At 35.0% G+C, this 27035-nt stretch overlaps 1 protein-coding gene across 6 annotated transcripts in view; it reads right to left on the minus strand.

Moving 5' to 3' along the window:
• Nucleotides 1-390: 390 nt before the first annotated feature.
• Nucleotides 391-27035, minus strand: part of TRRAP (transformation/transcription domain associated protein) — a 91026-nt gene continuing 64381 nt past the window's right edge. For all 6 annotated transcript variants that reach the window (XM_084536516.1, XM_084536514.1, XM_084536515.1 and 3 more), the window contains exons 60-72: nt 26698-26963; nt 25871-25971; nt 22910-23111; nt 21862-22026; nt 19203-19293; nt 17931-18130; nt 16922-17183; nt 10629-10854; nt 9799-10016; nt 7017-7201; nt 4686-4889; nt 3408-3602; nt 391-1670 (exon numbers count right to left, since the gene is read on the minus strand). In XM_084536516.1, the coding sequence (XP_084392642.1) occupies nt 1386-1670; nt 3408-3602; nt 4686-4889; nt 7017-7201; nt 9799-10016; nt 10629-10854; nt 16922-17183; nt 17931-18130; nt 19203-19293; nt 21862-22026; nt 22910-23111; nt 25871-25971; nt 26698-26963 (2600 nt within the window). In that variant the 3' untranslated portion in view covers nt 391-1385. The remainder of the gene's footprint in view (nt 1671-3407; nt 3603-4685; nt 4890-7016; nt 7202-9798; nt 10017-10628; nt 10855-16921; nt 17184-17930; nt 18131-19202; nt 19294-21861; nt 22027-22909; nt 23112-25870; nt 25972-26697; nt 26964-27035) is intronic.

Consider the following 27035-nt stretch of genomic DNA (forward strand, 5'->3'; position numbering starts at 1 on the left):
TTTCTGTGGGAATAGCAGAAATCCCCTAATAGAGTTCATCTCCGTCTGTAATCTTGACCTCTAACACTTACTTAAAAGCTGTATTTCTTGCAAACATTAAATACACTGTTTGAAGGAAGCCTTTTGTAAAAACAAACCATTAACACATGAATTGACTGGCTAGCAAGAAAGACTACACTGACAAAATTCTTGCTATATACATATTTGCAGCTCTTCTAAAAACAATTTAACAGCATACAAAAGTACATCATACATGTTTCATGAATACAGTCATGACCCTTTAACATTCAGGTTGTTTTAGCTGATAAAGGATAATACCTGCTTTTGTGTGGTTTCTATTTATGCCATAGCATTATATTAAAAATTACTCTAAATAAACTGAATGCCAGAGAGTTTTACAAAATATTTATTTTGAAAAAATCACTCTGTACAAATTTAACATTCTCAACACTGAAGTTTTATAAAAATGCTAACACAGAAAGACTCACATGAAACATTAAACTGATCTTTTCTTAAATTACAAAGGAACAGATTGATTCTAATGAAGCTATTGTAATTCTAAACATTAAAAAAAGATAGCTTTATAAGATTTTACTTTTTTTAAATCTATTACAATCAAATACATGTATCAGTGGATGACTTTTCCCATCCTTATTATAAACTTCCCCCCCCCAACACTGTTCACAACTAAACCAAATACCCTAAATGGCTTACACTTTCACTGTACATAGCTTGTGCTGAAAGAAAAACTAGCACAATTTGATCATCTTTTTCTCAGTGCCTAACAAAAAGTTACTTCTATACATTTGGTACAAAATTCTCTTTACAAACCAACTTTGCTCATGTAAATTTCTGAAGCAAACTAAAAGGAAGATTTATTTGTGCCTTCAATTTAGCATAATGAAGGGACAGCGATTAAGTAAAGTTTCCTAAAGTAAAATTCAATAACTGGGAATACTGTCGTTTTTCCTTTTTTTTTTTTTTTTTTTTTTTTTTTAAGTAATTATTGCATAAAAACTTTATATACTGCAGATTAGGAAAGGCAAACCCTAAATCTAGCAGTACTAGTTTCATAGTTCCCATCATAAAATAAGATTTTTTTCTGTACATTTTTAAGTTTCCTCTCTTCATTTTTAGCTATTTGTGAGAGCTGTTGTTGCATATTAAGTAACCTTTTTTAAACAGGAGGAAACATGTCCTCATGAAATTAAAAACAGTAAAACTGTCATATTCCTGTAAACATCATTAAAATGAAGACTGACAAAATGCAGTGTGACAGGTAAGCCGTGGTCTGAAAAGATTTTTTTTTTTTTCACATTTTCTTAACACAATATATGGCTCACACCACAAACAGCAGCAAAGAAAAAGCTATTGAAAATTTCAAGTTACAGCCAGGGGTGCCAGGCAGGATCCATACGACAGAGATTATCCAAGCTATTTGCAGCTGCTACCAGAGTGTTGACTTTGCTTTCTCCTCCTTCAAACTGAGCTAGATTATGAAGTCGAGTCATGATAGCAGTAACAGCTTTTTGAACTAGTGAAACGAGCTGCTGGCTGTCCATATTTTCAGGTTGCCCAGCTGCTGAGAGTGGAGAGGAAGTATCCTCTTGTGTTTTTTTGTGCCATGCAATTATTTCATCCCGTAGCACGGTTTTTAGGATACCATCGACCTATATGAAGGAGAAAAGTCAGACTATTATATTTAATCCAGAGAACCATTAGGGCTTATAGACTTCAAACTAAATTCTAGTCAATAACATTTTGACACTTTTGGTTCCATTTTCCAGTCTCAGGTTTTTCAAGATGACTGTGGCTTCCAACTCTTTTTTTTTTTCCAACTATTTTTTCTGAAGGTTTTTCTCCTTATAAAAGACCCTAATTATGAAAATACAATACATTGTTCCCCACATAAATAAATTTTAAAAAAAATCTCAGACATCATATTCAGATCTTCATACACAAATACAGTCAGTTATATTCCATTTTTAAATGACTCCACTAAATGTGACACCCCCTCCCCACCGTCCCCCCAAACACACACAGAAATCTAGTGATCGAGTGCAAAGAGTCAGCATCTTTTGCAAAACTGTTTGCCCCCTCTGGCCTCCAATAGTTCAATGATTATATCATCAGCAAGCACTGCTTTCTGACAAAAAGGGAAAAAATGCTGACTGCATTATTCATATATGTGTTTTTTGTTGTTGTTGTTGTTTTTTTCCCCCCTAACACACACACCTATGCACCAACTCTGTCCTTGGTTGAAGAAACAATGTCTGCAAGAAATCATTTCCTGTTTTTTCCTATCACTGATTTACTGATTAATCTGTCAACTTGAGCTTCTAAAGTAAACTTTGAGGTATCCAGTCTGAATTAACTTTTCTGTCTGCAAATAACAAATAAATATTTTATAACACATCTAGATATTAGGCCAACAATACAACAAACACATATTCAATAGATTTTATAGGCATCTGTAAAAATGGCAAATACAGAAAATATTAAAAGGTATTCCTCTTAAGTCTAGAAGTCAGATAAGCTAATGCAATAATCACCGCATAGCCGAAATAAGCTGGACACCCATCACTGTAAGAAGAATAAATGCACACCTGTGCTCTGATCCTGTAAATTCAACATGGTAAGTCTAATTGGGCATACATCATTCAGATGTACAAATTACAGACTAAGTCTGTAAACTCATTTACATGTATAGACATGGCTTTTTAAGGTAAAGTGATGAATTATTAAAAAAAATCTAAGCTTTCTGTACTATACATTAAAAAATCACTTCAGGATATTTTCCATCTTTTAAAAAGTAACTAGATCATATGATAGCTACAGTACGTTCTGTGCAATGTCTTTCTGGTGCAAATTGCTGCCTAAGTGCAAGATGATTCGTTTTTGGAAAGCATTAGAATTTAAAAGGAAGTTAGACAGTTTCTTTAGAAAACTACACCCTGCTAAGAGCTAGAATCCATCAAAGCAACAATATATCTTTAGCATTCTGCTCTGCTAACAAAGGGCCAAGACACATCTCTATTCACAGAAGTGTATTATGAAGATTCTAAATGACGTTACATTTGTCATTTAACTATTTACCACTGCCAGAATGTGTAGAGATTTATGAGGCTACGGCATTGAAACAATCACCCTGTATTAACATGCTTTGACAAAAAGGAAAATAAAAGTACAATTACACCTATCTTCCTCCTATTCTTTCCAAAAAGGCTAATTGCAATGACTTCAGCTGGCCTTTGCACTGTCCTTGGGTTAAGATTTAAAAACATAAATATGGACTGTTCAATTTCTATCTTAAGAAAGAAAATGGTGTTAGGTTTATCAGCTGATAAATTATAAACATACATTAAACAACTTTTAAATGTAAACAACTTTTGAAAACATATACAAACCTTAAAGTTCGGCTGTGCAAAGCAGCGAGCTACTGCAATCATAGATGCAGTCAGTGGACCAGACACGCCAATGGTGGTAAGAAATTCAGAAATGTTTGGTGTGAGCCGGAATGGAACTGGACGGTTGGCATCCAAGTCTCCAGTAGCATCGTTAATGTCAAAGCGAAAGTAAGCTACATTTAACTTGCCGGTATCCTGGATTTAAAAGCAAAATGCACAAGAGTAATAAAGAAGCAAATTGTCGTTAATGAAACGAAAAGAAAATACATTTTTTTTTATATTGTTAATAGTCAGAATAAAACCAGTTACAACTAATCATTTAAGAATCAATGTGTGATTTAGTATTTTCATTTAGCCTTTTCTATTTAAAAAAAATAAATTTTGAAGCTACATAAAAAGTGCTGCATTTGAAACCTAGCTTAATGCAACAGCTTTTTACTTTCAAACAGTGCTTAAGCAAGAAAAGTTAAAGGCATACACAAAACTTTTACTCTAAAAGTGAGCGTCCAAAAAGCCTGAATATGTATAGACTATTGCACTAAACTTAAGGAATAGATTCTTCTGTGGCAATGTTCTTTAAGGAGTTGTGCAAAGAGACAGATCTTCATTCTCTGAGTGTCTCAACTCTGGGTAAGCATTCTCCATGCATTACTCACTCCAGGTAGGAATTTGAACACCATGGCTGCACAGTGGGGATTAAAGAATCTTAATTGCTATACACAGCATAACCCTCCATGCATTAAAGTGGCATTAAAACTTTAAAATATACCACCTTTGCTCTAGTAGGGTGGCAAGCCTCATTTAAATGTTGGTTTAGAACAGAAAAATCACTATTAATAGGAGTTGTACTTTGACGTGATATCAATGTAAAAAGGAAAATATTATTTGAAAAAGGGTATTCCCCTTTTAGAAAATGAAGCTCTAGATTTTTATTTTTTATTTTTTAATCTGTTTGGTACAGATATATCCAAAGCAGTATATTTGAAGAAAGACTCAAGAGAGAATTACTGGTCATTTACATTAACAGTTCCAGTATCTACTAACAATTTTACAGACTCTGTTCTAAATTACAACCAGAGGGGGTAGAGTTGGCAAAGTGGTCTGCAGTTTAAATTACTACCTACGTCATGTGGAATCACATAATCAAATGAAAAACCTACTGAAATACACTGTTAATTACATATGTCAAATTACCATTTTGACTCATTTCAAACGTAGAGTCCAAATTTCCATTTGATCAAAGAAGACAGCATGCATCAAGGACAAAATAGAGCATACCTGGGCAATCTGCAGCATTTCAGGATTGAGTCTATTTAAATGAAAGATGAATTCTGCGAAGCCAATTAGGGCTAACTGAATAGTGAACATCTTTCGAAATGTCCAGTAATCTGTAGCATTGGGGAATGTATGTAAAGCCCACTCCTTAAGCATACTGCGTGGCACCATGTTACTCTGTACTTCTTTAAGTATATCTCTGAGAACCTAAATATGAAAAATATTAGTTGAAAGAGATTATTTTAATATACTTCCTAGCAACAATTATGCCAAAAGCAACTAAATTCTCTTAACTGCAGTATTCCATTCTAGGAAAACATTTTGAACTTGGAGACTTCTAATCCAAGACCATTTCCCAACTTCCTTGTCAAAATTCACATATTAAGTTCATCTTCTGCATGGCTACAAACTAATCTTCATCTTAAAAGACTGTTTTCTTTTATAAACTGAAAAAGCAACAGAACTGCCATCAGTCTTGTGAAAAAAACTGAGACTGAAAAGTTATGTACTGATTGAAGTATCTCCTATTCAAATCTTTCAAGAAAGTGAGAAGGGAACTAAAGAGACATTCAACCCACAATGTTGCACTTCCTTAGGGCAAGCTATTGGAACATAATCCACTTTTTTATTTTTTTTTAGTTTCACTTCAAACTGGTTATGCATCTGTCAGCAATAAAACAAAATTCTCTATTTCAAGTCTTAATATATATGTATTTATCCTAATACTTATTTCCAACTTCAGTCATCAATATGCTGAACACTGTACTGAAGGTTATGAGCAGCCTAAATCACATTTTTCACTTTAAAGCACTTAATATCCCCTCACTGAAAGATCCCATTTCCTTATCTAAGGATGTAAATATTACTCAACTCCCAACTGAAAAAGGTTGTTCTGGATCCTACTTTATTTCTACAAATTTCCAAGGGTTTTGGATAAAGTCCTTATGTAAGATAAAGTCAAACTGGTTGCTGCTCAGACTAACACATTACTGAGGAAAGCACAGACCAACAGCAGTGATACAGATTCTTTCCATAGCTGGTCTGCAACCACAACATAAAAAAGATTAAAACATTACTAATAGCCACAGCTTATTAATCGTTATCAGGTGAAGGTAGTCTGTAGGCAGCACAAAGAGGCAGCTGTTGTAAGTTATGCACACAAATATGACAACAATTTGATAGCTTTTTTTGGAAGGTGTTAATCAAACAAAAAAGCATAATGACAAGATTTGAAATTACACATGGGACCTACAAAGACTACAACCTAAAACCTGTGTGGTTTATTTGTACATAGAGTTGTTTACAGAAAAAGGTAAAAGAATTTTGATTGTACAAAATAGGGAACCACACTGAGTAAAATAATTAGTTTCATGTATTATTACAGCAGAATTACCTCAAAAATACAAAAAGATAAAAGTTGAGATTAGTTTTTGTAAGTGAATATTTTGCAATAGTTTTTCCCTTGATGTAAACATATACAATTTACCAAAATATTTCATTACTGTAGCACAGCCTATCCTAATTAATTAGAAAAAGAAATAGTTAGGGTATGTTCTATTGCACCAGAAAGAACGATAGTCAAACTGACTTCAATTAAATGGCCATTAAAGAGTTTTGTAACCTGAAGGAAAAATGCTCAAAGTAGAAACAGATGTTACGTAACACTTCATTTTATTTTGTAACTAAGAAAGCCTTAAAAGATGCTCTAAATAATGTCTGTGATATACTGTGTATCTTCTAATAGTTGTGTTTAAATTGGGATTGAAATTTTATAAAATATTTGCATTAACCTTAAGATAACTGTAAAATAAGCTTATTTATCAGAATTTGATGTTTGATGGAGATTACAGAGAGTTGGAATTTTCTATTTTCCAAGTACTGCCATTTATTAGGGTGAGTTTCGTCAGCTCTTTGGCTTGGGTGAAATGAATCCAAGATAAACATTACAAGAACAAGGGGAAGCCTGCATCACATACCATACTGTAACTGCTTATGTAAAATAGCAATGCTGTTTCCCATGTTATCAATTATTTTCAAAGCACTACACATAAGGGTCTAAAAGCAATCAATCCCTCATCTGTTTTCAGCTGCAGTTATCCAAAACAACCTGAAGCGGAACAAATACAGCTTTTTTTTTTGAAGCTTTCAAAAAAAATCTAAAATACTAATGAGCTATAAGAGCTCCCAAAAATACATGAAGTAAAACACAAACAGATTCAAACCACCACCTCTGAGTGATGTATTTGTCACGTATCTAATGGGGCAGCATTGGACACCATGTAGCAGAGCTCTCAAGAAAAGATCTTGAGTGCAACTCATTAAATACTCCCATACCTGATGGCTAGCCTGAGTCCCCCGTGCTTGGACCGTTGCCAGCCTGTCGTAGTACCGAGAAATGGGGTTGTCGTGCTCAATGCCCTTCTTGGCACAGCGCTGCTTATAGATCTCCACCAGGGACAGAGATGAGGGATTGTCTTCAACCAAACGCATCTGTGGAGAAACCGCCACAACCCGGGGGACTAGGAGCGGTTTGAGAAGGTCAAGGAAGGATGGGGGGGAGGGGGGAGGAAACAAAGCAACACAAAACAAAACAGTTAATTTATAACCCAAGTACTCAGGAGAGAATTAGCATGCAACTATCAGTACTGCTGCAATAATCAACTGAAGTGTATCAAGAGAAAATTTTTTATTACTACATTCATAACTAATTCACAAGCTCAGTTAAAAAGAAAGCAAATATGATTTTTTTAATACTGAATAGAAACATCTCAACTACATTAGGAGAGAAAAAAAAAAAGAGCACTCATTCTTTCTGCTTCTCTCTGGCTGCACAGAAGAGAGCAATACTTTGCTCAAATGCAAACAGGGGGGTTGTGATTGCATGCACTAGCATCACTGCAATAAAAATTAGTCTTAAGAGCAAAACTATTAACCTCGGTACAGTGTTCAAAGCAATTCATAAAAACTGGAGGGAAAAAATCTAAATACTGCTAAGGAATAGATGCATAAGTGACAATGCTTTAAAATAACTGAGGGAAAACAAAGAAAAATGTTCAATAACAAGAAAATTTAAGCCGCTGAACTTTTACTTCAGGAGCTGTAAGCCTGCAAAAACCCTATTTGCACTTTCACGGTGCTTCACAGACATAGCATTCTTATGAGTCTTATGTGCATGGACGAATTGCACCTATGCCCAGAAAGACAAAGCCTCTTCCATTGCCAGCTTTTCCAGTGACACTACAGTTGTACTGTTTGACAGTGACCTCTGGATACCAACAAACCTGTTCTCATTTCCCTTAGAATTTGTAATAATTAAGCTCTGGAATAGAGGAGAAAATTGTTTAAATATCTTTAAGTTGTTTGATGCAATTTCTTCGATCATAAAGAAAAAAATGCATTCCAGAGAAAGAAGGGGTGTTAATGAGCTATTTCTTCTGGTCTGCTTCCATTAACCTCTGGCAGCAGAGAAACGAATGTTCTTCAGGTTCTTTTAAGTAGTATCAAACCACAAAGAACAGAAATATTTCCAAAGAGAGCATAGTTTAAAAACAGCTCTGTGAAGAAAAACATGTTACTTCCATAATCATGTTATATAGATAATATATTTCGGTGTCAGTGGCCTTTTTAAAAATCATATCATTCAAGATTGTATCTACTATATTTCTCTTAATTTGGCCTTGAAATGATGTAAAAGCATCTTCACCTATAGAGAGATGCTTTATTTACCTTTTGATATAATAAATCCTTCACCAGTATCTTTTAGTCTTTTTAAGGTTGGATCGCAATTATGCATTTCTAGCTCTGTCAACACAACTTGCATCATCTGGCCACCTAAGTTCTTGACAGCAAGTTCATGTCAATAGATACAATGAGCACAAAAATAAAGACTGGTAAAACTACAGCTTTTAAATATTAGATCTGTTTTTTTGTTTGTTTTGTGTTGTGTTTTTTTTTTTTTTTTAAAGAGGTCGATGGCAAAGTAGCAGCATGTTTAGTACCTTTGATTAAAGTTTCCACTATCCATAATATATTTTCTGCTCACCAGCCAAAGATTATTAGAACTGAGTAATGCAATGTACAGAATTTGTTTACATAAAGCTAATAAGTGATTCAATGACCTTCTGAAATGAAAGCTGTTTATATATTTATATGAAGTTATTACACAGCTATAAGCTGGAACTTGCCAAAAGCTTTAATATCTGGAAAACATGAAAGTTTAACTGTTTTAAGGCATTCACATTAGTATTTGAATCACAAGTAGATCAAGTATGTTGCTAAGGGGAAGACTCTGTTTTTCATTCCATGAATGAATTATTTATAATCAACACATGAAAAAGCCAAGATGTACAAGGAAAAAGAAAGAATTAAGATTGTGTGTTCAGCACATGTTCACCATTTCTGCTTTGAAATTGTTAAATATGTGACCATGAGTATTTTGGCAATTCATACACTTAGATCATATTGGAGCATCCCTCAACTCTCCCTATTAAAGCCTATCTAACATTAGGTTTATTGATTCTGTTATGTTCAAGCATTGCCAGGTGGTGCTGTTGGCAAAGTGCACCCTCCAAACTGAGTAGCCTTGTACAGAATCACAGAAGTACACTCAACAGAAGGCCTGCGTCCAGCATCTAGAATATGAATTGATTTTATTTGGCAACAACCAACCAGCCAATATATTTCAGTTTATTTCCCTAAAATAAACATCACCATGTATAGACGAAGTTATTTCAAACATTATAAAAACATGTTCTCAATGGGAGAACTCAGAAACTATGTATCAAATTCAAATAACTAAAAATAAATAAATAAATAAATAAAGATTCTTCTGTATTACATGGAAGAGGTAAAAGAAATTCAATATTCAATTATCACAAAGTGGGGAGAAAAATGTTTGTTCTGTCCAGTCCAAACCATCTGTAAATGCTTGCTCTGAAGTACACATACCCATTTCCTCCACAGTGAGCATGCCTCTGCTTTATATACCTGTGAATTTACCTTGTAAATATCCAAAACCTTCAGTATCAGTGACTAGTAGCTGTCAAAAACCTCTAGCAATTACATTCTTTGAGTACAATATATATTTAAAAAAGATTAAAATCTCTCTTTTCAGTACCTGTAAAAAACAGATGTCTTTTTGTGGTTTCCTTCCTTTTCTCTAAGCAAGGGTTTAAAAGGCGAAGGAGCTGTAATACCCGCTCTTCTCTACGAGACTCTGTCAGGCAAGCATCATTCATTACCAGATATGGGTAAATTTTTCCATTGTGGCCTCGGATATAGAGTCTTCTGGCTGCGGTATTGTGTTTCTGAACTATCTCCACTCTGGGCATAAACCTATCCAAGAAGAAAGGGAGATTAGAGCCCCCAAACCTCTCTCCTTTAGTAACAAATAACAATGTTTAAAAAAAAACAACAACAACAACAAAAAAATCACAATAACAGCAGAAAAAGCAAACAAACAAAAACCCCACCACAGCACAAAGAAATAAGACAGCAGAACTGTATTACAAGGTACAATTTTGTTATCCAGTTAACCCAAGGTTTCTATTATGTTGTAAAATATATATATTTTTTTATTATTTTTTTTCCCCCTAAGACAACAGTTCTTGAGCAAAATTAATCATTAGATCAGATCTTGATCACCGTTTTAAAGAGCAGTTCCTCTGTGGACTACAACAGAATAAATACTCACAACTTGTATCAACATAAACCCAAATGTAATCGTCACATACAGTACAGCGGCATAGTGAAGCAATGCAAAATTACCAAAGGAGGATAAAGAAAAAATTCAAGTTGTTATACCCAAAACTGTGACTCCATATATGTACTTTAAATACCTGAAATACACATAATATCTACTTTCTCAGGACAGATAGTTGAAGAACATTTAGATTTTCTTCTCCACTGCAGAACTACAACTACCCCTTCTCACCAGTTTTAGTTTACCTTGCTATCTTGATGTAGTAATGTGTTGGCTTTGGCATAAGGAATTCTCCAGGTATCTCTACTTCTGCTGTTTGAGCTGAAAAATTACTTAGAAAGCGGCACTTTTCCTCTATGAGGAAGAACTTCGGAAGCTGTTTAGTTTTTGCCTCTAGAATTTTAATCCACTTCTTCAGTTTCGAGATAAGATTATGAAGTTTCATTGATCCTGGCACACTGAAGTCAAAGTCTAAAAGAAAAAAATATACATACATCCTTAGCACTTTAAATTCTATATAGTGTATTTAACTATCGACTGCATGACATTCACACTTTAAAGGAGATTCTTTCAGCCACATGGAAAATACTTTGTTTGAGGAGTCCCACATACAGCTCACACACCTATTACAAAGAAAACAGGTTTTAAATCACCACACTGGTCTTAAACGTTATACAAAAACTGGAAGTAAACTAATAAAATCAGCAGTTAGCACATGAAAAGGAAGACATACTACTAAGGAAGTCTGTCACCGAGACATGGCTATCTATGAACCCCAACCACAAATTATAGGTACAGGATCACCCAACAGCAGTAACACTACAACCGGGTGCTGGAGGTGAGCACGTCATACAATTAAACAGTGCAAACCAAACACGCTGAACACAGCTGTGCTACCTTTGAAAGAAAGGCTCTGATGAATATTTCATTACTATAGAATAACCTTTTTCTATAGACAAGTGCTATAATTATACACAGCTTAAACCAATCAGAATCTAGCACCTCCTCTTTGTGCACAACTTCAAATTATTCTCTATTAAGTAAGGAAGAGTTTATTCCTTCTAGTGTGCTGTTCTGTTACTTAAGCAAAATATTAGGGAACACACAACCCAAAATACTTTATCATGTACCCACAATACTGATATGCTAAAAGCTTTCAGTGGAAGTCTGTAGTCAAACAGTCCAAAACAGAGCACAAAACAGCACAAAAACCTTTCCACTTATATAAGACAAAAGTCTACAATGAAAGATGCACTACCTTCTACCTGGTCTGGGCAGTGCCTCCCTTGCAATATTGCTGTAAAACAAACTTATTATAATCTCAAGCCTACCCTCTAGTGAGCAGTGCAAGTAAATCATTCCATGGAAGTGACAAAACTGCCTCTCATCTCCTGGCTCCCTGAAGTACACAAAAGAATCCCCAGATTGCAACTAGTTTTTGTGCTAATGTCAGTCAAAGTAGTAAAAATATGCATTAATATTATACATTTCTTTAAATAAAATAAATAAATAAACAAATATTAAAAAGACATTCAGTTCACCATGGGAGTAGCTCTGTTTTTTGAAGTGCTCATTTTAGGATTTTTGTTATTTTGTTACCCAGTAGCAAATGGAAGAAAAAAAGAAAAGGTTAGTCTTTTTTTCTCCCAGAGACAGTATATCTTAGAGAAAAATAATACTCCACTTCAACTGGAATAAAGGAAAATATGACACCAGACATTATTTGCGTACAAAATTCCTCTGCTTTGCAAACATCTTAATCCAGATAAACGTGTTGTTTCGAACAAATCCACTTTCTCAGTACCTATTAATGGAGAATACTTTCTCAAGTTAACACGCTGGTTTAAAACACCTTACTGATTGTTTCACCTTTTCACACAGAGAATAGGAGTTCACCTCCACATCTGTAATGGAGATGTTCACAGAAGGCTGTGATACTTTACACACTGCACTTCAACTGAAGAAGCTTGCTCTCTGTCCTCAACGATGCTAAAGATTTTACAGTGTGATCCACGAGCTTCAAGCAAACGTGTTCATTCACAGTCTTGAACGCCTCAAAAATTGCCACCTGAATCCATCCAACCAAGCACAACTGGCAAGTTCTTACCACTTCCAATGAGAGGACAAACAGGGGACACACTTCCTGCCTGAGACAGACCTAACAGAAACCTGACAGTTCTTAACACAAAATAAAGCTACATCTTTTTTTTTGTAGAATCTTAATGCTATTTAAATGAATTTTGTACCGTAACCGCTCATGAAGCAACAAAAAAGGAATTCACTTCAGTTAGTAAATTCAGCGTAACAAACCCTTCTGTAGCCCCAGAACTCTTGACCTACAAAACACAGCATCACAACAATTAAAAAAATATATATACAAAAATAAATAGAAATTAATAAAATGATCAAATGTTAATTTTCTATTTATTTATTTTAAAAGCCCTTCTGCTACCCTGGCATGAAATAGTTCTTATCAGTTAAAAGTAACCAGTAATTAATGCTTTTAGGACCAGCAATAGCTCGTTTGCAAGATTTGAAAGATTATTCTGCTGCAGACATCATCTGATTCTGCTCAAGTTCAAAATGCAAGGATCTTCAACTGAAGAGGCAGGACACCCATCATGCAAAATGCCACTTAGAACTGAAACGTAAGTTTAATTTCAGAGAGGAGTTCAAATCTCTTGTACTGAAGAAGATCCAACTATTCTCCAAGAGAAGAGCTGTCTTGCTCTTCAAGCTATTATTCAGATATGAAATTGCTTTGTGCTTTCTAAAAGGTTCTTTTTAAGCTCATAAGAACTTTTGGAGAGCACTGAAATATGTGAAAAATCTTCATGGCAGTTAAGAAATAGGAGGCAGAACTTCTGATTTATCACTCAGCTCCATCAAACCAAGACTACATAGACAAGACCAAATTGAACACGATGCTAACTCCAATCTCTTGATCTGAATTTTTTGTTGCCTAAAAATGAGAACAGAAGCAAAGAAACAGCTACCTGAGTAATGCTAGGCTTTCTCTTGAGAAGGAGACAAAGGAGAGGGGACAACAACAAAAAACTTTAAAAAGATGAAAAATAATAAACAGTGCCCCTACCCCTTCCCTTTCCCCATGCTTCAGAGAGAAAACAAGACTTCAAGAAGCTTCCTTCTGATTATAGAACTTCCATTCATGGCAGAGAAATTCATTATGCTGGGTGCCAAAACTGTCAAGAAAGTTATCTTGCCCTTTAAGGGTGTATTTTGGAATTTTCCCTTTGTGTTCAGCTTGAATGGTGAGAAAAGTGCAGGAAGAAGCAGAGATCCAAACTCAGAACTATCATCTGCCCTCAGAAGAACAATCTGGGCAGTTTCTCCCCTCCTTTCACTGCTGAGTGTACTCTCAAAGGGAGCATTTTTCAGTATCTGTCTGTTCTTTGATGTCAAAGGTTTAGCTGAAAAGGATGGAAGGAACAAAGAAAAGATGCTCAAAGGACTAAGTATTTCAAGTTCCAGAAAAAAAAAAAAATCTGAAGTAAAATTTGGCTTTACAATACATAATGTTTGGATGGAAAAAGATGACCTATGAGAACTCCAGTGGTCCAGCTGGGTGCAGACAAAAATCTTCCAAGTCTAGGAAATGGTGAGAGAGTCCCTAACGACTCCCAGCAGGGGTCAAGATGCAACTCGGATGGTAGTGGAAGAGGTCATGCAACCACACATAGTTGGAAGTGTCTATAGAACATAACTGTTAGCTATATTTTCAAAGCTGTTATTTTGAAATAACCAAAGAAAGCAATTTACTCCTAGCTTAGATACTTCTAAAACGGAGGGCAACCACCGAAATGATTTGTTCATCATCTAAACACAACTGGTGCTACTAGTCACAAACACAAACATGGAAGAGTCCTAGTGTGAAAAACAGGCACGGCAGGCATGATTTCCTAATGGTTTCTCAATGTTAGAACAGCCTTTAGTTCAGTAGTGTAATTAGTCCTGTTCATTTAGTTATGCACTTTTCACTGTTATTGCAAAACTAATCAAAAACTTATTTTCATTTTCCTCATAATGAATTACATTATAAAAATGCATAATATATCGATCAGTTTAGTTTCATCTCCCACACTTCAGTTGTGATTTAAACAAATTAATTTAATAGATTAAAATAAAATCAAACCCAGCATTAAGCAAAATAAATATTTTAATCCTGTAGAAATCTACGTTTAATTATACTTGAAAAATAAAATGTGAAATCTTAAAAAAACAACAACAACAAAAAAAACATAAGAAATTACTTATTATTCTACTGAAGCTTTCTAAGAAACACTTTGCATTTGATGATGTTACAGGATTTTTATGTTCAGGCCTACGTTCTTCATTGCTTTCTAGGTTGTTCAATACAATTCTCCAAAAAAGCTGTGTTTAGGTAGCACACCTGGAAACCTTAAGTGCTATTTATATATGATAAAGATAAGCACAACCAACAAATAACCATATACAAAAACTGAAAATCCTACACATTAAATTTTATTTTTTAACTCAAAAATATAACTGAATTACAACTAAACATTTTAAGGGTTTCTCTAGAGGTGTTCTGAAATATTACTTTAGATTTTTGCAGACTTGAGCCTACTGGCATATTCAGTTTTTGTTTTGAACTTCTGAAACCCCATATCTCTCTAACACTCATATCTTGAAGGAAATAAATTAAGAGAAACTAGAACAGACCAAAAATAACTCTAAACCGAACAAAAGCTGAGAATACCAACAACATGTGTAGCAATGAAAACGTGACTAGACTATTATTACAACGTAGAGACACAGAAACCATTACTAACAATGAAAAACAAGTCCAAACTTGCATTTAATGTATTTTGTTGCCCTGTAAGCTTCAGTCAACAACACACAAAATGTCCCTACTTCTATTTCCCTTCCCAGTAGCCTTCATCCATTAAAAATTTAATCATATGGTTCAGGACTTTCATTATCTGCTGTCATGCAACTGTTGTGCCTCAAAAAGGACATCATGTAATGCATCATGCGAACAAGATATGTAGGTCATATCTACAACCGAGTTACTTTCACAAGATTCCCATCAGTTCACTTACTTTCACAACATTATCAGTGAAATGCTTGAAAAAATACTGCAAGTCTACTTGTCGAACTCTGTAAATGCTCAGTAGCTACATGGACCTCACATAATTTTTCGTTTAGGCAGCTTTATGTAACTTAGAATTCTAAAAAGAATAACTTGTCAGTGCAAGATTCACATTTGCAGAGAAAATGATTTAATGCAGAAAGGGCGTGATTTTTAAATAACTATAAAAGCTAAGATCATGGAGTTTTAACTCATGCCAAAATCATCTAAGTCAGATTTAGAATAATATAAGTAAAAGTGGATTCAGAAAAATATGAAAACAGGTCTTTATAGAAACTCTATCCTTTCAGTTATGAATAACTAATGACTTTGAATTCTGTTCAGGAAAAAAAAAATACTCATTTTTATCTAATTCTACCATTATCTTTAAGGATAAACTAATGTATTTTAGACAGGAATTTATGTAAAACCCAAAATCCTGGTAATCCACAACACTGATGCCAATCACTGTCAAGTTCTGTCATATATAGCTGCATGGCCTTAACACTTTTCAATAAATATATCAAAACCACACTCCTCTGTACACATGCTTTTCTCAGAACTTTAAATCAAGATCAAACACGTAACACCACTGAAGAACGGAAACCAAATGAAGCAAAAAAGCTAATTCTCTGAAATGCCTTTTTTATTAGGGCTAATTAAATGTATTGACTTTAGGTTGGATCTTAGGAAGAACTTCTTTACCGAAAGGGTTGTTAGACATTGGAACAGGCTGCCCAGGGAAGTGGTGGAGTCACCATCCCTGGAAGTCTTTAAAAGATGTTTAGATGTAGAGCTTAGGGATATGGTTTAGTGGGGACTGTTAGCATTAGGTCAGAGGTTGGACTCGATGATCTTAAGGTCTCTTCCAACCTAGAAATTCTGAAATTAAATCACAGAATCACAGAATTAACCTACCAATTATGTGAATTTTTGTATTTTTTCAAAACACTGTTTTGAGCAAGTCAGCTGTTTTGAAAGACTTTAAACGATACTGTGAATTTGGAGTTCTGGAGTGATAATTTCATTAAATTCTGACATTCACCATAAAATAGACATCACTGTCCTCATCTAAGGCAGGTACTTTAGTCAGATTACTTCTAACTGTAATATTTTTGCAATCTAATTCACCTTTAAATACATACTTCGCCACAGTTCTAGGTAATAAAAATGTAACAATAACCTCATTCCCTATGTTGTGGTCTGGCTTAGTTTTTATCACGTTTATTGCTCCACAGATTGATGAACTATCCCATGTTATGCTGAATGACAGAAAGGTGCTGTTTTCTATATTTTCTCTCAGAAAAATACTGTAATAGTAATAATATTTTTTTAAAAAAAGCAGAATGCTTTCACAGCTGAACTTTGTGAGGGAAATTTCCCTGGAGATTAAAATATTAGAAAAATAAAAATAAAAACCATTACCTGTTGTAAATTGCCCTTTTAGCTTCTGGAACACAGGATCTTGAGCTGTTGCCTGTGCTCTCCTAGCAAGTGACTCTGAGGCTGCACTGGAAAACATGGTGGACACATTTGACACATTCTCAAGACCTACTCCAAAAGTGCTGACTAACTTCTTGACAAAGTTTAATGTATGAGGAGTGATTTTGGCATCTGAAACAGCTCCACTTTTCTCAAAGGCAACAGAATAGCACTTTGCCAAGCCCTGCTGCAGTTGTCTAAGGACCTAAGGATTCAAAAAAAATAAAGACAAAGTCAGAAAGATCAGGCGTTCTGATTTGACAGCAAGTATTTATTCCCTTACTGTGTTTTATATAATGAAGCTATTCTCTGAGAAGCATTTATTTAAAACTGTATTCTCAAATTGTATCAGAGGGTCAATCTGAATGACAGCACTGATTCTTACTAGCACTGCAAATAAGCAAACCAATCAGTCAGAACACCGTACCACAAAGCATTCCTTGCTCTTTCAAAAGCAGAAATGTTTTGATATGATTCATATTTTGTGATATATTAGAAAGTAATGTGGTATGAGGAAACACTATTAAGTCTCTGCTAGGTAGACAGAACAGAACAGCCTACAGCGCTTTGAAAGACAATTAACAGAAGTGGAATAGCACGTCCACCTGCTCTCTAATTCAAATTTGGACAATAATCACAACCTGTCACAGACCACCAGATCAAGAAGAAAACTGGTATCCATGAAACTTAGAATAAGAATATAAATTTTTAGTTAGTACAAGCAACAGCTTAAATAAATACTAAAGTTAGAAGCATTCATTTAATTGATAATTTGGGGAAATTTTTGTATTGCTTCCAAATACAACTAGCTCCTTAAAAGCTCCTTAAAACAGTTCACTAATCAAAGCAAATAGCTATGTTTTACTGTAGAGAAATCATTCTAGAGAAATATTTTGCAGCTAAGTTTTCCTTAGATGATACACACATATGAAACTATATAAAAGCCAAATACCTCTTCATGCCAATTCTCTCTGAACCAGACCATCTGATCTACAATGCCTTCCAGAGAAGACAACAGCGTTGGGTGTAATTCTCGCTGCATATGCATAATTCGACTGCATCGCCACATTGGTGCAGTGGCTCTGATTGGCCCGGGATCTGAGGCAGAGTGGGACTGATTTCCAACTGAACTTGGCTGTTGTTGGCCAGAATCTGTAAAGCAGAAAAGAAAAATCAAAACAGAAATTTAAAACTTGATAAATTTTATACATGCCTGAATTAAATAAAGAAGAATTTACTTTAGATTTACTTTAAGTATTAATCACGTATTACCTACTGACTATCAGAAAATGTGTTTTTTAGAAAGAAAACACTACTCCATGTGCTGTTCACTGGTACAGGCTTCTCAAAGTTACAGCAATATAAATACTCTTCAAAATCGCAGGGCCCTAGGTTTTACACTACCAACACAAGCTCTTGAAGTAACTGACATCATTTCAGATAGAATCAAATTATTTAAACAATGTTCATTTTGGCCCTGTTTCTTTTTTTTGGTGCAATCTCTCACACAACTGCAGGACTAAACATAGCTGATGCCAATAACACGGATGTTGCTGTAGAGTGCTATCTTCTAGTAAAACTGATCTCTTGCTTTACAACTCCATTGTACAGTGATTAAGCACTGAGTTTTGGTTTATCAGTTAACAACTTACTACTCTGAACAACATCAGCTTTCAGCAAACAGAAACCTCACTTAACCCACCAACAGAACAGCAGCTTGTGGCAGAACCAAAAGGAAAATATTTTATCAGCAATCACTAGATGTGTATGTGGTAATATCAAGATTTTGGAACAGAAACCTCTATTGCTTGATTTAACATAGTGAAGTATTATAGTATGTGAGTGCCTCCTCCTCCAAAGGAGTACCCAAAGAGTTCTTTGGTATTTGAAATCCAAGAATTTACTATTTGTCCAACTGTTTTTAATGATAAAAATCCATTAAAGAATGTGTGACTATGAATAGCTAATTGAAATAATAACGTAGATTAAACTCTTCTTGGTGAGTACATTATTCAAGAAACTTCAACACAGTCCAAGTCATCTATAGGCTTCACTTTACAGAAACAAATGTAAATGAAGTTGTTTACAAAGAATTTTTTTCCTTGGTCTTTTGAAGTTGCTATGTTTTCTAGAAAATCTGGGAAGACCCAGTAAATTTAGATGAAAATCAAAATAATGATAAAGTTACAAAGAAACCAAACAATTTTATCAGTATCAAGCTCACCGCTTTTGTAGCGCTCTCGTTGTTCTATCTTCAAGGTCAAATAGAGGGTCCTTATAGGGAAGTAGACAGCCTGGGGATAGACTCTTCCCACCTATTTGGAGATGTATATATACACATTTCTCAGTTACGGAAAATTTACTGCACATCAGGTCAGACACAGATTATCTTTGTAAACGAGTGCAATTCAGTAATAATCAGTTCCTTGTTTTAAATAACAGCTTATGGAAAACTAGAAAATTAAAGATCATTTCAGTAACAGAAAACCAAAGGGGAGAAATGGTGACTCCCTCCACACACTCTGTTAAAGCATTACATAATTAGCACTTCCAGATCGTATTGCCTAATAAATCTGAAAATAGCATAATTCCAGAGTACCTGGGCCAGCTCAGAGATCTTACTCATGTACATAATGGAAGAAAAACAGACATAATGACACCGGTTAGTCTTTAAATTAGGCCACAATTCCCAGCGAGCCCCACAGCAAATGATAAGAAGGCCCATTACAGAGTAGCTTTACTGCACCTAATTGCAGCACTTAATGTAAGGGGATACCAATTTCACCAAAAAAAGATTTTAGCTTCCATGGTGAGGGGAGGAAGGCTAAAGAGATACTAACATTCAGCATCCCTTTTAAAATTAATAAATCTCCGTATCTATTAAAGGAAAGAAATTATGTATCTAAGTACTACCCACAATACAGTGCATCTTAAGACATTATTAGAGGCTTCTCCAGCCACAATTTCATTAAATCATGGATTTTTCTTCCACCCAAATGGATACGACAAGTAGTAGAAGTTTTGCAATGGCATTCAACTGTTCAGTAAAGTGTTATTTATGACAGATTACTAACCTGACATACATATGCTTCATGCTGTCATTCAGGAATACTTTATTTACAAGAACTGTGAAGTTCAGGATCTAGCAGTTCAGCAAACTTACAGTTTTTAATTAGTAACACGGAAATATTTTTTATTTTATATTCCTTCTATGAACCCAAAGTTTAAAAGCAAGATAAACACAAATATCTGTGATATTTATGAACCTAAGCTCCACCTACAGTAGGACTTCTGAGTAGCCACTCATTTCTGAAATGTACATACAGGATATGCAGAGGGATCTTGACAGACTAGAGGGCTGGACAATCAGCAACTGTGAAGTTCAGTAAGAGCAAGTGACAGATTCTGCACCTGAGACAGGGCAACCCCAGCTGTATGCATAGACTGCAGGATGGATGGATGGAGAGCCGCCCCAAGGAAAGGGATCAGGGGGTTCTGGTTGACACCAAGTTAAAAATGAGCCAGCAGTGTGCCCAGGCAGCCAAAAGGGGCAACCATACCCTGGAGTGCTTCAGGCACAGCATCACTAGCTGATTTTTGGATGGTCCCTGTGTAGAGCCAGGAGTTAGACACGATGGTCCTTGTGGGTCTTTTCCAACTCAGGACATTCTATGATTCTATGGTTCAAATGGTTCTAAGATCTTAACAAAAAAAAGAGTCTCTACAGCTCCTTGAAATAAGTTTTATCTGCCTGCTGTCAGAACACAGCTAAGCACTAGTGTTACAAGAAAATACCAAGCCATGTGTGTCAGAAATCTTGTCCTAAGAACTTTGCTTTCTTAAGCTATCTGGATGTATGGCTCCTTCAAAGTTTCACCTTAATTTTATGGAGATGGAGGGAGAAACACATGCATACACATGCACACTACAGTTATGTACCCAGACCTCAATGCACAAGGCAACTGCAAGAGCTTCCTAGGTCCAGCTGTATGTCAAAAGGACCTCACAGCTGTTTGACCTTAATCGGAATGAACAAACATCAAAAATATTTCCAGGTTCTATGAACACTAAAACACACTTTAAGCTAGACCACGACCAGTTAATGTCTCTGACAACAGGATGTTTGAACCCTGTTCACACTAAGCAATACCAAAACAGCATCTAAAAATGCATCAATGGAAAGATGTCACATATTATCCCTGAGTGTAAGGACATGCTGTAAATCAATTTTATGCTGAGATACAGGTACATGTTCTGTTCTTCTGATTCTGCTTCACAACAGATGGTAGTAGGCAGTAAAATCTTAAAATCCTGAAGCAAGATCAAAGCTCATTTGTCATTTCAGAGGGACAAATCCAGGAAGTCAGATTCCTCACCTGACTCCCTACACCTTATCCTTATTTTTCTAATCACTTGACATACTAAATTTTCAATTAAAATGTACAGAGCCCCTGTAGAGATTTCTGACTGTGACAGAGCCTTGACTTTTCAATCAAGTCTAATAAAAAAAGCACTAAAATGTCTGCCCTTTAGTCACTAGAGCTAACAATTTTTCAGCCCTACTCCTGTGTTAAGACCATTTAACTATACATTCCTAGATGTGTACTAGTGTTCACAAAAGTGTAATACAGAATGCAGAGGGAAAGCTAAAATGTGTTCCGCACATATGGCATACACTTCCATAAGGTTTAGTCTCATTAAGTAACCCTCTTTGAACTTAAAAACACTCTGCGTATAAAGAGTAATTCACATTTATTAAATAATCAACAGTTGCAAACAACACTATTTTTAAAGCTTTATTGTTTTTAAAAATTCTTATACATCTCATCTTGAAATTAAAGATTACAGACAATAAAGAATTAGTGTTGATCCTCTGTACCTACCTGACTAATGAGGTTCAGAAGAAGTTTGCCCTCTGAGCCAACCAAGCACGTCAACAGCTGTGGAATCCAGGCCAACCACTGAATAGGTGGGACACCAATACAATACTTGTCCACTGCATCCGCTAGTGTGTTCTTATCATCATCAAAACTCAGCAGCCAAAGAACCTAAAACAGAGAGAGTTTCACGAGCCATCTCAGGGCTTAAGTAAGTTCAAGACATGTCAATTGGATTGTGCAGAAAACCAACAGATACTTATTAATATGACACTGGAGTCCTTTTAAGTGTCAAGGCCTACTCAGATGCAAGAACTTCAATCCATTATAACTGGTCAATGTTGTTTTTTCCATCAGAAATGAGATTAAGAGAATGTAAAAAATAAATGCAAGTGTATTTACAGGGAAGGATGGGCTGGGGGACGGGGAACTGAAGCAAGTTTATAGAACCTATAAGTACACTATTCAGATAAGTTAGTTTTGATGCAAGAACTTGAATATTTCTTTGTGTGTTTTTTTTTCCCTTAATTTATTTTAACTGACGAACCTCAAAGATACTTTTTCTACAACCATATTTAAATAAAACTATATTAAGCACTGACTGTACATCTTAAGCACTCACAAATAAATTAAGTTATATTTGTGGACTCAACAACAACACTTAGCAGGAGGGCACAAATGTAATAATTGTATTTGGTTAATGAACTAAAAAGAAAAAAGCAGTACAAGAAATTTCAGAAAATGAAACAGTATTTTTGCAGAAGATTGCTTGGGAGAATAAAGATTAAACTAATTACAGCTGACACTGTAGCAGTAGTAATCCACAGTTCCTATCCCTGAGAAAAAAAAACAAACAATTAATGAAGTAGAAAAAGCCATGATGACTTACATGCAATGACAATACAGAAACTGTGTGCACAGTTTCAGCCTAAATTAAAGCTTTCAATCAGTAAATGAAATTCTTCTAATTAAACAAACTTGGGCATATGAACATAATTCCAGCTTTTTGCCGGTAAGTGGTGCTCCAATTATTTTTGAAATATCTCAGTCTTACCTTTGCTAAGTATTTTCTTGATTTGCTCTCATTCTGATGACGACATGCATGCAGATAGCAAGTAATAGCAGACACACCCAGATGAAGCTGACGTTCTTTCACAAAGATATTCTCAAGGTAGTCACCCCACATCGCCCATGCTTTCACTAAGACATCATGCATCTGCACAGCTGCAGAAAAAGCTTTGTTTGCTTCTTCAGACCTGCATTGTGACAAGAATGGATATGAGCTGTATACTAACAAAGTCACTAAATCATGTAAGACTCACACTCCTGACAAGGTATTCAATTACTCTCTTAACACCCAATGATATTTTTCCATGAAGTTCTCTAGTAAGGTCTTACGATTACTTTCTCTTAGCTTTCCTTAATTTCAAGAGCTATGAAAGTAAACCGTTCATAATGGAACCAATTATGCAAATACTTAAGATTCTCAAATACTCCCTGAAGATCTAAAAGACTTCCAGTACAACCCAATCACTAGAGTAAGATTCCAGGAGAAAACAAAGAAAAAATCATAACACAAGAAGAACAGAAGTAAATATGTAAATACACTAAAAATGCTTCTTTACTGATGGGAAGAAAAATACAAAGAGTAAAAAAGAGTAAAACTGGGAAGATACCATATTAGCTACTTTTTGGTGGAATACATCTTAAGTGTTCTCCCAACCAAGTCATTAAAACTACAACTGATGTTATTTGGAAAAAGCTATCTGGAAATCCTCACCCCCACTGCTAAAAAAAACATTTTTCGAGATGGAAAGTGAAGAAATATGAAGGTTAATCATACAGGTCTTGGATTCAGAAGATTATTGGTTTGATAACTCTAGGTCTTTGCTAGGTTTCCTCACATGCTCCCAGTTCAAGATTTGGGATGATTCATCCCAATATACATACAGTCCCTCAAAACTATATAATATTTCAGGCATAAGGCTAAAGGATAAGAAATCTCAAATACACATAACAGAAACAAAGGAATTTTTAAAGTATTCCAATATTCCTTATTAAAGGAAAGTGCTCCACATCTCTCTTGCGGAATAAGCATTACAAGAAACAATACAGAAGCAAAGTAATGCTTGTTTGTCTCGTTTTTAAAAACTGTAAAGTTTTTTAAAAGATAAGTTCTTTATAAAAAATATTAGCTGGTAGGGTTACAGTGATAAAACATGGGATTAGTGATAAATTAAGATGATTAGCTATTGAGATGAAATGATAAGAAGTAACTGTCAGCCAAAATACTTTTGTTTTTATGTTATACAAATATATTTTTTTCAGATGCTTTCTGCATCTTAGGTTGAAGTTTTGAAGCACAGTGCCACAGAAGCAGCCTGGTAAATGACTTTTTATCACTACTTCCCCTTCGTAAAAACAGGTCTTTTCAGTAGATTTTCTTTTCTCCCTCTCTACTATCCATCATTCTTGACATCTGAGATGATTTAGAAAAATGGTTTTTATCACCTTCCTCAGCGAATGGGCAACACGGGAGAGATGCAACACCAGAGGTGACCTTTACCTTCTGGTTTAGTTGACATACACATGATCAGTAGTCACACATTCTCAGGTTCAACACTTGGTCATTCTTCCAAAGTGTAACCTTCCTAACATCTTAACCCTGTGCAGTGCTTGAAAACACCTGTATATTTGTTTATTTGCAAGATTAAGAAACTGTAAGTATATCAGAATCATGTTTTAAACAGACTCCAATCTCCCCTGAAATGTATAGATACATTTGTACATGTCTTTAACTGCATAAATTTACTAAAAAAATTTAAAAAATGGGGTCAGGGGAGAGGGAGACTTTCTTCTCTTTACACCTCAACTGAAACTAAGCTCATTTATGGCCATAAGGAAGCCCATTGCACTTTCCATCAAAGTAATTACATTCTGCCTATTTAAAATTATCTCTTGCATCCACAGAAGATATTCATAATTTCCTGACTTAAATCGCTACATGTGGTTGCAGTGTACAACTTAAAAACTGATAGATTTCATTTTGTAAGTGTCCACAATGTAGTGGTAAAGGAATTATTCCACCTAATATTTAACATCTAGCAATACTGCCATGAAATACTATACATACAGAAAGCTGCTACAATCTGAAGGTTGTTTTTTCTGTAACCACTCAATAAAATTTGACTACTGAAACGCCTGTTTACTAAATTAGAGAGGCATCTTCCTCGAAGTAGTAAGGTGCCTGTCAGCATAAAGCAAGAATACTAGAAAGCTGCTAGTTTGAAAGCAAGACTTAGACCTGTGTTTAATTGTTGTAAATCAAGCTGTCTCCAACGTATACCACATTCATCTTTTCAATTTAATTATTTGAATTGCAGTTGTTGTTGCATTTCCATATTGCATGACACAGCAGATTTTTCTACAGATTCTGATCTATGCCATCACACATTTTCCTATCCCTTGATCAGTTGCAGCTGTTAATAGGACACATACAATGAGCAATGAAATAGAAATGAAGAGAAACAAAGATGTAAGCTAGCTTTGTTTAGGTAGCCTCTAAGCTTGTAGACTGAATAAGGTTTTTTCCTTGGTTTTACATGCAGCACTTTGAGAACATAATTAAACTAACCTCCTTTTGTCGAATACACTAATTCATTGGTTTGTTAGATTAAGATATCAGTTAGACGTCTGTTCATCTAAGTAGTCACAGAAACAGGAAAAAGGTATCTTACACTGCAAAGTTTTGGACAAAAATCTTCTCCCTGTCTCTTCCTGATGTAATGTCTGCTTTTGCTTATTTTTTCCTACAATACTCAGAAATATTACCAATCATTGCATCTTCAAAACAAAAAGGAACTCTCACATACTTTTACTTTCTTATACAGCTGTGCCAAATTTTAGGCTGGTATAAACATATGGAACAACTTTCCTGCTCGAACACTGTGTTGAAATACTTCAGCTGCATTTCTCTCAGATGTGTGTTAATGCCTCTTCCAGCCAACATACTTACTTGTTTATCTGTGCCAAGAACATTCCCTTCAGTGCATAGAACTCAGCAGTCATCTCCTTGGTGAAGTACTTCAAATTAGTTGATTCAATAACTTCAAGACCCTGTTAAAGAAGTCTTAGTGAAAAAAAACTTTCTAAAACTCACGTTTTTCTTAAAATTAAAATACCATTGAAAAAAAAAACAGCCAAAACATCCTCTTGAAATTTCAGTAGAAGATAAATGAATAATAAATAGTATGATTTTTCAGTATTTTTAGTTAAAAAAAATCTAGACTAACAATTCAATTCTAAGTCCCCGATGTTCTATGCAAAACTATTAGATAGTATGGACAGCATTCAAGCAATGGGTTACCATTGCCACCTTGAAGTTTGCTGAGCTTATAATCATATGTCAGGGTTTTCTGCCTACAATCACATTTTTTCTCCTTCCTTCCAACTCATTTTCACTTAATGTGCCAGCACCCTTCACTCATGAGTAAGTCACTCAAAAGCTTCAATCTAGTACTTCAGTCAGTGATGCAATTGTGCTGTCCTTTTGCAAATCATGTATTTTCAAAGTCCTTTCCATTTGTCTATTTGGTAAGATTTCAAACTACATACTTCCACTTTAGTTTTTATTTGGTTAATTTTTTTTAAATACTCAACAGTATTCAGTTCAAAAAGGACAATGTCTGTCTTTGACTAACAATGTTGCTTAATACTAGACGTGGTAAAAACATGACCAACAAAATTCTGGCCCTGTTCTGTACACAGGCACTTTATTTAAATCAATACATCTGACATCCCTTATAATCCTCAGTAACAACTTCAGAGATAAAGCTACCATACCTGCATACATTCATTTTTGCCCATAACTCCAGCCAACTGAAGGTAACATTTAACTTGCTGGCGAATCTTCTGAAAGCAGTCCACGATGGGTACGGTTGGAATTGTATGAATGCGACTCAGTATATCCAGAGCTACGTTGACCAGCCCTTGTTTTCGAGCTATCTTTCCATACTGGATAATTGCAGATGCAGAAGCATGAACTCCCAACATAGCATTATTGGAACTAGGATCATGTTGAGAACTATTCTCATATGCAGTTACAATGGCTAAAGACAAAACATGAAACTTCTGTCATTATAAATAAAACCATACATACAGCAAAACCTTACACAATGCAT

Source organism: Aythya ferina (genome assembly GCF_964211825.1).
Source record: "Aythya ferina genome assembly, chromosome: 15".
Lineage (NCBI taxonomy): Eukaryota > Metazoa > Chordata > Aves > Anseriformes > Anatidae > Aythya > Aythya ferina.